This window comes from Poromitra crassiceps, assembly GCF_964638095.1.
Source record: "Poromitra crassiceps genome assembly, chromosome: 2".
NCBI lineage: Eukaryota > Metazoa > Chordata > Actinopteri > Beryciformes > Melamphaidae > Poromitra > Poromitra crassiceps.
The window spans coordinates 83,192,553-83,205,482 of NC_139624.1; the positions used below are offsets into that span (position 1 = coordinate 83,192,553).

General features: G+C 39.6%; 1 protein-coding gene across 1 annotated transcript in view; it reads left to right on the plus strand.

Annotated features, from left to right (window-relative positions):
- vipr1b (vasoactive intestinal peptide receptor 1b) overlaps positions 1–12,930 on the plus strand; it is a gene marked incomplete at both ends in the record, with an annotated part of 98,565 nt that overhangs the window by 80,385 nt on the left and 5,250 nt on the right. The window contains 3 exons of the mRNA XM_083651579.1: positions 4,005–4,158; positions 4,252–4,312; positions 7,454–7,526. Of these exons, the coding sequence (XP_083507705.1) occupies positions 4,005–4,158; positions 4,252–4,312; positions 7,454–7,526 (288 nt within the window). The remainder of the gene's footprint in view (positions 1–4,004; positions 4,159–4,251; positions 4,313–7,453; positions 7,527–12,930) is intronic.

The window sequence follows — 12,930 nt, forward strand, 5'->3', positions numbered from 1 at the left end:
TTGAAGCGAGAGGCATGGCGTTCTCACTCAGCATTACATCATATTTTGTTTGTGTTTGTTTTGATGTTGGGGTCGGGGGTGGTCTGTTTCTGCTAATGACCAGCTGTGTCTCTGAAAATAAAAAGCCCCCTGCTGTCTCCTCATTCACATCTATCGACTCTACTTTGTTTCATCAGCATCTCTCTTCTTCTGCTGACTCACTCTCCATCTGTGCTCCTCTGTACATGTCCATAATGTGCTTCAGTTCATTCCCAATCACACCCTGCATGTTTTTCCCCCCATGTCAGACAGCCCGTGTCTCATCTCTACTACATCTGTGAGTGCTCCAAGCATTCACTCCGTCATGGGGTTGTTACTAAATGGGCACAGCATATTGAGGTTTTTAGGCTCTGTGCTGGTCATTGGGGTGGCTCATCTGAAAGACAGTGTGTATCAGCCTCTGACCCACAGCAGCCGCTCTGCTCAGCTTTCTAGGTGCAAACTGAGTTTTGAATGAATTCAGCCTTCCCTGATGGAAGTAGTGTTGTGTGGGCTGCTTGGCTGTTTCAGTGCTCAGCGCTCCTGCGTCCTTTCATGGAACACATCGACTGAAACGGTGTTCATTCAGCATCACAGGCAAAATTGCCCTTTTTTCTTTTAATTGCCACTGGGTCAATACATCACCATGCGTTTCAGTGGCCCAATTAAAAAAAAAAAATAAAAAAAAAATTGGAGTGCAAGAAATGGTAACACTTCATAATACTGTAACACAAAAAATGGGTAGTTACTGAGTAACGAGTAAGGAACGAACCATTAGTTCATGAATAGTTAATGATTAGTTAATGAGTAGTTGATAGGTAGTTCCTTAATGGTAGTTACTTAAGAACTGACCATTAGTTACCATGTTAACGAACCAGTAAGTAATGATTACTTCCCTAAAAAAAACTTTTTTTCATTTGTTTTCATTCACTAGTTCATTAATAGTTAATCGGTAGTTCCTTAAAGATCCTTAATGGTAGTTACTTAAGAACTGGCCATTAGTTCCCATGGTAGTTACTTAAGAACTGACCATTAGTTACCATGTTAACGAACCAGTAAGTAATGATTACCGGTACTTCCTTTTTTTTATATATATTTCACTAGTTGTTAAGTAATGGTAAAGTAAGCAGGAAGTAATGGTGTATTCCTTAGTAACTACTCAGTAAGATGTACTGCTTTACTTGAGGGGGCACAAACATGTTAAGTAATGGTAAAGTAAGCAGGAAGTAATGGTGCATTCCTTACTAACAACTCGGTAAGATGTACTGCTTTACTTGAGGGGGCACCATCATGGGAACTAATGGTAAAGTAAGCAGGAAGTAATGATGTATCCCTTAGTAACAACTCAGGAAGACTGCTTTACTTGAGGGGTCACACACATGTTAAGTAATGGTAAAGTAAGCAGGAAGTAATGGTGCATTCCTTACTAACAACTCGGTATATACTATAGGAATAAACCATTACTTCCTGCTTACTTTACCATTACTTAACATGTGTGTGACCCCTCAAGTAAAGCAGTACATCTTCCTGAGTTGTTACTAAGGGATACACCATTACTTCCTGCTTACTTTACCATTAGTTCCCATGTTTGTGCCCCCTCAAGTAAAGCAGTACATCTTACCGAGTTGTTAGTAAGGAATGCACCATTACTTCCTGCTTACTTTACCATTACTTAACAACTAGTGAAATATAAAAAAAAAATTAAGGAAGTAATCATTACTTACTGGTTCGTTAACATGGTAACTAATGGTCAGTTCTTAAGTAACTACCATGGGAACTAATGGTCAGTTCTTAAGTAACTACCATTAAGGATCTTTAAGGAACTACCGATTAACTATTAATGAACTAGTGAATGAAAACAAATGAAAAAAAGTTTTTTTTAGGGAAGTAACTAATCATTACTTACTGGTTCGTTAACATGGTAACTAATGGTCAGTTCTTAAGTAACTACCATTAAGGAACTACCTATCAACTACTCATTAACTAATCATTAACTATTCATGAACTAATGGTTCGTTCCTTACTCGTTCCTCAGTAACTACCCATTTTTTGTGTTACAGTATTATGAAGTGTTACCCAAGAAACTATAGCACCTTTCACCAGGAGTAAAATAGGGCCCTAAAACTCCTCTGCCTTTATATTTGCCATTCCCTGCCTCGCCTAAATGGTTCCCAGGAGAAGTAATTGTTATTAGGCATATTTTAAAGCAATGGAGCTGGAAAACGGACTGCAAAAATCCAATGCTCATTCTATGTCTGAACCAAGTCACCCTGTTCTTCTCCTTTGTCCTGCATGTAATGGTATCCCACTGTGGCAAAGAAATGACAAAATAATAACCCTGTTCGAAACCGCTCCCTATTACAGAACTAGTGGACTATAGCATGTTGGCTATTTTGTACTAGTGTCTGAATTTGCAACTGTTCATTTGATTCACTATATAGTCCACTGTAAAATACCCACAATGCTGAGCAATTTTTTTTTTTTTTTTTAATACTTTATTTCTCGTTTTTCAGATTATAACAAATATGCACATAGTACACATCATGAAAAAGAAGTAAAAACCCCCCCTCCCTCCCCACCCCAAGGCTCCAAGAGAAAACAAAACAAAAATAGAAAAAACAAAAACAGAAACAAAAACTAAAAGTTAGACAGGGACATCACACTTCACTTCAGATACATGTCATTAATAATACAAGGCTGTGTATATGAACGTCTGTATATACTGTGATTACATCCAGTTGGACAGTACCTTCAGTGAAAAGAAAACTCTTCGACAAAGTCTATGAACGGACTCCAGGTCAGAGTGAAGCTCTCGCGGGCTCTGCTTACTTTATATCTGAGCTTTTCTAGAGGCAAAAAAGAGAGGACCTCCTTCAACCACTGTGAAAATGACGGTGCTTTCTTTGACTTCCAGTTAAAAAGAATAAGTCTACGAGCTAACAATGAAGCAAAGGCTAAGGCATTCGCCTGCAAAGTTGTAACATTGCAGTTTGGGGGTGGTATACCAAAAATGGCTGTGTGGAAATCAGGGGCTATGGTTTGTCCACACATGTGTGAGAATACACTGAATATTTGTTCCCAGTAGCTGTTGAGAGTGCGACATGTCCAAAACATGTGTCCCAAGGACGCCGGACTGTGGCTACATCGCGGGCATCCAGGGTCGGCTGCGGGATAAATTCTGGCCAGTCTCTCTCCTGAATAGTGGAGCCGGTGGAGCACCTTAAATTGAATCAGACCGTGTCGTATGCACAGTGAAGAGGTGTGAATACGGGTCAGGCTGTACTGCCAGGCATCCTCAGAAAGCTCTTCACCTAGATCTTTCTCCCATGCCTGCTGAGCAATTTCTAGTGAACAGAGGATGTACCCTACCATTTCTCCCATATACCACAATGCAATGCTGTTGTGTTTATTGAAGAAGAAGAGTGAGGTAGTGTCCAAAACTCATTTGATCATTCACCACATAGTTCACTATATGATAAACACTACATGGAAATAGTGAGTGAGTGAGTGAGTGAGTGAGTGAGTGAGTGAGTGAGTGAGTGAGTGAGTGAGTGAGTGAATGAGTGAATGAGTGAATAAGTGAATCATTCCGAACATGGCTAATGCTTCTGCTTGTCCCTGTCCAATATGTATCCACTTGTCTAGCTCAGAACATCACTACCTCTGTCAAGGAGTTTATGCCATTTGTTTGTTTGTCTTTTCGCTAGCAGGATTATGGAAAAAAACTGCTGGTCCAATTTTCATTAAACTTTGTGGAAGGTTCAGGTTGTAGCATGGGCCAAGGAAGAACCCGCACATTTGCATATCATAGAAGACTGGACGCCTTGGTGTCAGAGTGCCCTTATAGTTATAAGTGTGTGTGTGTGTGTGTGTGTGTGTGTGTGTGTGTGTGTGTGTGTGTGTGTGTGTGTGTGTGTGTGTGTGTGTGTGTGTGTGTGTGTGTGTGTGTGTGTGTGTGTGTGTGTGTCTTCTGTGTCCATTGCCAGATTGGCTGCAAGGCAGTGATTGTATTTTTCCAGTACTGTATAATGGCCAGCTTCTTCTGGCTGCTGGTGGAGGGCCTCTATCTTCACGCGCTTCTGGCTGTCTCTTTCTTCTCCGAGAGGAAATACTTCTGGGCCTACATTCTGATCGGTTGGGGTGAGTATGTGGAGGAAGAACAGGTTGTGTTGCTGGTTGACGGGGATATATAGTGTTAACTTTGTTGTGCACTTTTATGTTGTTTGTCCTCAGGAGGTCCGACGATTTTCATTACAGCTTGGAGCACAACTAAAGCCTACTATAATGATGTGGGGTAAGCAAAACATTACAGCTTGGAGCATAGCTAAAGCCTACTATAATGATGTAGGGTAAGAAAAACATGACAGCTTGGAGCATAGTTAAAGCCTACTATAATGATGTAGGGTAAGAAAAACATGACAGCTTGGAGCATAGCTAAAGCCTACTATAATGATGTGGGGTAAGCAAAACATTACAACTTGGAGCATAGTTAAAGCCTACTATAATGATGTAGGGTAAGAAAAACATTACAGCTTGGAGCACAGCTAAAGCCTACTATAATGATGTAGGGTAAGAAAAACATGACAGCTTGGAGCATAGCTAAAGCCTACTATAATGATGTGGGGTAAGCAAAACATTACAACTTGGAGCATAGTTAAAGCCTACTATAATGATGTAGGGTAAGAAAAACATTACAGCTTGGAGCACAGCTAAAGCCTACTATAATGATGTAGGGTAAGAAAAACATGACAGCTTGGAGCATAGCTAAAGCCTACTATAATGATGTGGGGTAAGAAAAACATTACAACTTGGAGCATAGTTAAAGCCTACTATAATGATGTAGGGTAAGAAAAACATGACAGCTTGGAGCATAGCTAAAGCCTACTATAATGATGTGGGGTAAGAAAAACATTACAACTTGGAGCATAGTTAAAGCCTACTATAATGATGTAGGGTAAGAAAAACATGACAGCTTGGAGCATAGCTAAAGCCTACTATAATGATGTGGGGTAAGAAAAACATGACAGCTTGGAGCATAGCTAAAGCCTACTATAATGATGTAGGGTAAGAAAAACATTACAGCTTGGAGCATATAAAGCCTACTATAATGATGTAGGGTAAGAAAAACATTACAGCTTGGAGCACAGCTAAAGCCTACTATAATGATGTGGGGTAAGCAAAACATTACAGCTTGGAGCATAGCTAAAGTCTACTATAATGATGTAGGGTAAGAAAAACATGACAGCTTGGAGCATAGCTAAAGCCTACTATAATGATGTAGGGTAAGAAAAACATTACAACTTGGAGCATAGCTCAAGCCTACTATAATGATGTAGGTTAAGAAAAACATTACAACTTGGAGCATAGCTAAAGCCTACTATAATGATGTAGGGTAAGAAAAACATTACAACTTGGAGCATAGCTAAAGCCTACTATAATGATGTAGGGTAAGAAAAACATTACAGCTTGGAGTATAGCTAAAGCCTACTATAATGATGTAGGGTAAGAAAAACATTACAGCTTGGAGCATAGCTAAAGCCTACTATAATGATGTAGGGTAAGAAAAACATTACAGCTTGGAGCATAGCTAAAGCCTACTATAACGATGTAGGGTAAGAAAAACATTACAACTTGGAGCATAGCTAAAGCCTACTATAATGATGTAGGGTAAGACAAACATGACAGCTTGGAGCATAGCTAAAGCCTACTATAATGATGTAGGGTAAGAAAAACATTACAGCTTGGAGTATAGCTAAAGCCTACTATAATGATGTAGGGTAAGAAAAACATTACAGCTTGGAGCATAGCTAAAGCCTACTATAATGATGTAGGGTAAGAAAAACATTACAGCTTGGAGCATAGCTAAAGCCTACTATAATGATGTAGGGTAAGAAAAACATTACAGCTTGGAGTATAGCTAAAGTCTACTATAATGATGTAGGGTAAGAAAAACATGACAGCTTGGAGCATAGCTAAAGCCTACTATAATGATGTAGGGTAAGAAAAACATGACAGCTTGGAGCATAGCTAAAGCCTACTATAATGATGTAGGGTAAGAAAAACATTACAGCTTGGAGCATAGCTAAAGCCTACTATAATGATGTAGGGTAAGAAAAACATTACAGCTTGGAGCATAGCTAAAGCCTACGATAATGATGTAGGCAGTGGTGTATAAAGTACTCGAAAACCAGACTTCAGTAAAAGTAAAGATATCTTCCCAGAAAAAGACTTTGGTATAAAAGTCAAAGTCACTCATTAGAATATTACTTGAGTAAAAGTCTTAAAGTACTTGATATTTTCTGTACTTAAGTATCAAAAGTAATTTTCTGATATTAAATGTACTTAAGTATTGAAAGTAAAAAGTACAAGTAAATGCTGCAAAGAAAATCAAGCAAAAGACATGCCTGGGCTTGAGTGGAAGTCTATTTCTTCTTCTTGACTTTTATAGCCGCTGGCAAACAACGTTTTGTTGCATTACAGCCACCAAATGGAATGGCGTGTGGATCGTGATTAACGTAACTTGAAAACTAGGAGCACTGGTTTGCCAAACCTGATTGCTTGCAGGCTACGCAATTTCTTCTGATTTTACTTTGTAACTAAGATGCTTGGGGGAAATGTAGTGCAGTAAAAGTATCCATTTTATTTGGGAAATGTAGTGGAGTAAAAGTGAAAGTTGACAGAAATATAAATACTCAAGTAAAGTACAGATACTCAGAAAAAATACTTAAGTACAGTACTTAAGTATTACATTACACCACTGGATGTAGGGTAAGAAAAACATGACAGCTTGGAGCACAGCTAAAGCCTACTATAATGATGTAGGGTAAGAAAAACATGACAGCTTGGAGTATAGCTAAAGCCTACTATAATGATGTAGGGTAAGAAAAACATTACAACTTGGAGCATAGCTAAAGTCTACTATAATGATGTAGGGTAAGAAAAACATTACAGCTTGGAGCATAGCTAAAGCCTACTATAATGATGTAGGGTAAGAAAAACATTACAACTTGGAGCATAGCTAAAGTCTACTATAATGATGTAGGGTAAGAAAAACATGACAGCTTGGAGCATAGCTAAAGCCTACTATAATGATGTAGGGTAAGAAAAACATGACAGCTTGGAGCATAGCTAAAGCCTACTATAATGATGTAGGGTAAGAAAAACATTACAACTTGGAGCACAGCTAAAGCCTACTATAATGATGTAGGGTAAGAAAAACATGACAGCTTGGAGTATAGCTAAATTCTACTATAATGATGTAGGGTAAGAAAAACATGACAGCTTGGAGTATAGCTAAAGCCTACTATAATGATGTGGGGTAAGCAAAACATGAAAAATGCTAGAGTTCAGCATAAAACAGGCGCCAGGTGACAGGTGCTATTGTTGGACTGCACTGCTTTGCAACTTACATCAATGCTGATTTATGCCTCACCAGGTGCTGGGATATCATTGAGAATACTGATATGTTCTGGTGGATCATCAAAACTCCCATACTGGCATCGATCCTGGTAGGTTCCCAGGCCTTTTCATTATTCATATTTCGTCAACATTACACACTAAGCCGTTGGCACTCCTAAGTCTGTGTCCGCCTAACTAAAACCATATTATAATTTCTTGATGTACAGTAGTCTGATCATCTTTTCCTATGGCAATTGCCATTGAAAGAGGAAACATCTACCACCCCTTTCTTTGTCAGTTATCGTCACTCCACCAGCAGTGTAGCTTCTCTGCCAATGTAATTTATGTGAAGCTTTTTGTATGTCACGCTGGCCCCTATCTTTGCATCGGCGTAGAAACTACGCCGAGCGCCTGGCGCAGCGCTGATCAGTGGGCGTGGACCAGCGCACTTGATATCTTGGTGTTGGCGCTACACGCAGCCTAAAGCATTACAACCACGCCTTTTAAGCATAGAATTATGCACCGTCTGCTCATTGGATAAGGTGCAATAAACGAATCACATGCTTGCCTTTTAAGCTCCAATTCCAGTGGTCCAGTAAAACCAGACAAAGCCAAGCGCTCTGGCCCCCCCCTCCCTTCATCCCGTCTGTCTGTCTCCATATATAGGCTATTATTCCATATTATTATGCTTCTTAAACCAATCTAACTGCAGTTTAAATACTGCAAGCATGTAAATACGCTACACTATAGCAAGATCAAAGTGAAAAGAATGTTCTAATCAGCTAGAAAAATATAGCCTATCCCTATATGATGAGATTAATTAGATTGATGAAAGTTTGTCCAGAAAGATATCGTTTTCTCTCCCCTGCTGCAGGTAGGATGATGCACATAAATATAGCCTACATTATGTAAAGTCATTGCATAAATGTGTTTTTATTGTAGAACTAAAATGTGAAGTAGAGCCAATTTATTGGAGCGGACATCACAGTATAGCACATGACAGTAGAAGGCGTTACGCTGTCACTTATCTAAATCACGTTAAATCGACAAGGGATATATATAGGCCCAGGATGACATATAAGTTCCACATAGGGTGGTGTTTTCATTTCGATGTTTTATTTGGTCCAATATTGAAATGTTCTACAATTGCAGGTTGTGTTACCATTACACATTATTTAGATCTACCTTTATATCTATTTCGGCTCATTTGGTTGCTATTTAGTAGCGAAATGGAGTAGCACAATGCATGCTGGGACATTACACAGGCAGTGAACTTACAACTTCTTTTTCCTATGGGACGTGTGTTGTGTCTGTCTGAGCGAGGGAGTCAGAGAGAGACAGAGAAGGGTGATAGAGAAGAGGCAGAAGAGCGCTCCTCGCAACTGGCGCACTGAATAGGCCTGGTTTCAGAGAGAGACAGAGGGTGACAGGGGAGAGGCAGAGGAGCGCCCCGCTCAACTGGCGCACTGAATAGGCCTGGTTTTCAAAAGCGCAAAGCGCTAAATTTACGCCAGGTGCGAAGATATCATTAGGCCGGCATTTAAGGCCGACACGCCCATTCTCGCCCATTCAGGGAGTGCGCCATGCCCATTCAGCGTAAAGCGCATTTACCAGCCTAAAGCCATGTTGATATCTTCCCGAGACAGGCGCAAGGCACGTTTTTTAGCGCCGAAGGCCCATTTTAGCGCCGAAGGCCTGTGGGAGAATAGGGGCCTATGTATGCAAGTCAGTGGCGGCTGGTGAGCTTGGAAACAAGGGAGGGCATTTCTTTTTTTCTCTTTTGCAGTTTGAAGACAGATTTAGAGGAATATCTAATTTTAAATTAGCATTAGAATTACTCCACTTTTCTTTTTTTATATATATTTTATTTGCAGTTTTAACAACATACAAACAAAACAAAACAAACGAGCTCAGACACAGCAGGAAAACAAAGCAAAGTGTTTTGTTACAATTAAGTTAATATAAGCTACAAGCCTTGTTTAGTTTCATGTTTGCTGTATTATGTCGTGGTCCCTTTAAGAGTCACAGGAAGCTAGAATCCTGTCATGTCATGTGACCAGTAATCAGGAAGTAAGGCGCATGGCACAGAAAGCTGCTGCTTTTGTTTGGTTCAGTGAACTTCCAGTGACATCTGCATACATCTTTGCCTTTTGATAGCATCATTGGTATGTATGACTTTGTTTTATTATTATTTACAATTGCAGGTCATTATTTTTGTAACAATGTTAAGTTTGGTGAACGTTGGTGCAAGAAGTCCATCGAGTTACTATGCTAATGCTAATGCTAATGACTGCTGTACACTTGAGTCATTGAAATTCATAGGAGAGAATAAATATGAATAAATAGTTGATGACATGTTAAAATATGATGTTAAAAAATATGATGGGACTGGAACATTATCGTTAAATATGCAATAAATACGTAAAAAATGTATAGCAGTAAAAACAAGGCAATTTAATTCATTTGAGTATATTTACAGTACATTGTGTATATTTACATTGTATAAAAAGCAAGCATATTGTGATTATGCTTTTTGTGTGTTTTAGTTTCACCCTTTCCTGGCGATGTCAATAAACCTGTGGACATATGCTACCAACTGTCTTCAGAGTCTTGATGTCAGGGAGGCGTTTATCTGACTGTCAAGTTATATACAGCACATATACCAAGGGCAGCACACAAAGCATACATATAATATTGACAATTATAATATGGTGCTACCACCCATATAAGGGTGCTTACAGTACATGCTTATAAAAGCAAACTGACACAAATTACACCACGTACCCCCATATAGATAAGATTTTGTTCCAGGGTCCCCCATCTGATAAAAGTTTTGCTTTTAGATGTTTTATCACAGACATTATATGAAACCCATGACCAAAATAGTCATACTGTGATTGTGTTACTTATGGATGGCATTATAGTGAAAATAGATTAACCCCCCCTTTTTGCATGGGAGACTACTTTGAAAATCACTAGCTTAGGCTACAACTGTTGCGAGAAGGTGAATTTTCACACATTTTCAATGCAGATTGAGGACAAATAAGATGGATGTCATCTGGTGCATTTTAACGTTAAGAAAGACAGTTGAAGTGGGAATAATTTCTGGCTGAGCAATGTAATGCACCTCAAAATAAAGTAAGATATTTAGGCTACAGTTAGTCTGTCAGTAAAAGGTTTGATGGATGAACAAATCAATCAAAAACACTTCACTACTTCCAAAATAGGCTACAAGTTTCGTTTCATTCCATTGCATGGAGGGGGCGAGTTGCGTGCTGCCAAATTCAGTAAAAAAATGTGGGAGTTTAAGATCGCCATTTTTATTAGGAAATGGCGGGCTATTCAGCATAAAACAATATAACACGAAAAAGTAACGCTGCTTGGTGGACGCCGAATTTAGTAGAAGACCCGGATAACTCGAACTTAATTGACTTACTTGCATATCCATGCCGTCTGTAGCTGGTGCGCGTGCAGCCGATGAGGTTGCAGTATCCCAGTGTTTGCTTTGTTGAGAGCCTCCGTGAGCCTCTGTGTACCACGCTGCCCTCTCTAAACTCGTTGTAGAAAGTCGTGTTGGGCCGCTCGCGCAATACGATGCAACGACCCTAACATAGGAAAAGAGAAAGGGGAAAGTATAGGTGCTACTGTCTGTAAATCTATCTATTAGCCTGTCAGGTGGTCACAGCAAAGTGGAGGTCATCATTTCCTACTGACAATGGAGCTGGATTCCACAAGATTTTCAGACGTATTCAGCATTGGACAATACAATGTCAATCTTAGCAATCTATCCAATCAACAACCAATTTTGTTGAATAAATGAATTGATTGGTATTGATTGGTAAGGGCGGGTTATGCTCCAGCTAAATATGATTATCTGAAAAACACATCATTTCACTGTTCTCTGTGAATTGCAAGTGTTTTTCAACCAATCATATTTTTGCATTAGATAAATTATAATAATAAACGCCCTCAGGGGTAATGTTTTTGTACCTTCCCCCTGCGGGCCGGGCCAGACTCCTGTCTGCATGGAGCTCTCCTTTCCATCAGTGCCCTACAGGTGTCACTGTTGTTGAAGCATTTTAAGAATATAATGAATGAAAAAATTAACGTCTGCACATCAGAAAAAACACATTTGATTGATATTTTATTTAAAAAAATATTATTATATCAAATCCCCAATCTCTTCTAGAAAATAGAGGAGGACCATCCTCCTATGCCTCACTGGAAAAACCTCCACTGACGCAAGTATAACCAATAGTAGGTCAGCATGACCTTCAACTTCTCGTTTGAGTGTTTCCAGTTGACAGGAATGGTTGATACTCTGTACCAATTTGCCTTCCTTGATTGGCAGGTTATCATCCACTTTATATTTCCATCAAACCACTTTTATTTTGCTCTTTTTCTTCCATTTAATCTGAGCAGATTATTGCCATACAGAAGGATACAGGGACATCCTTCCAGCAACAGCAGTAGTTTATTGTTCAGAGATGGCTTTGCATCGTGTGTGTGTGTGTGTGTGTGTGTGTGTGTGTGTGTGTGTGTGTGTGTGTGTGTGTGTGTGTGTGGCCGTGCGTGCGTGAGTGCGTGAGTGCATGTGTGTGTTTCTGTATTGTGGTTCAATGTCTGAATGCAATGGGCCTGCTCTAGAAAGAAAGACAAATGGGTAACGCTTTAGAATACAGCCCGCAAATAACCATGTAACTACAGGGTAACAAGACTGTACTTATAGTGTAAGTACAGGGTAACAACACTGTACTTATAGTGTAACTACAGGGTAACAAGACTGTACTTATAGTGTAAGTACAGGGTAACAAGACTGTACTTATAGTGTAACTACAGGCTACAAGAAGTTAACTTAGCCTGTAACTACAGGGTAACAAGATCTGTACTTATAGGGTAATTATGGGGTACCACACCTGTACTTACAGGGTAACTACGGGGTACCACACCTGTACTTACAGGGTAACTACGGGGTTGCGGGTTGTATTCTGAAGCTGTGTCAATACCCCCACACTTACATACTAACTAGAGTGTAACTACAGGTGCGGGCTGTATTCTAAAGCATGGGACCAATTCTGTACTTACAGGCAAAGTACAGGGTACCACCCCTGTACTTATAGTGTAACTACGGGGTACAATATGTGAATGTAGCCTGTAACTACAGGGTAACAAGACTGTACTTATCTAATTTCACTTCTTGTAGCCCGTAGTTACACTATAAGTACAGTCTTGTTACCCTGTAGTTACACTATAAGTACAGTCTTGTTACCCTGTAATTACATGGTTATTTGCGGGCTGTATTCTAAAGCGTTACGGACAAATGTTTGACCTGCCCTATGTGTTAGAAATGATAGGTGCAAACAAACAGACTGACGTTTCAATACAACAGTGTTATGTCTTCCTGAGAGTCGGCTGATTCTGAGGAAGACACTGACTGCGGTATAGAAACGTTAGTCTGTTTGTTTGCACCTATTAAATGCTTAAATTGATCATGTGCTCCAGAATGCTTCCTGC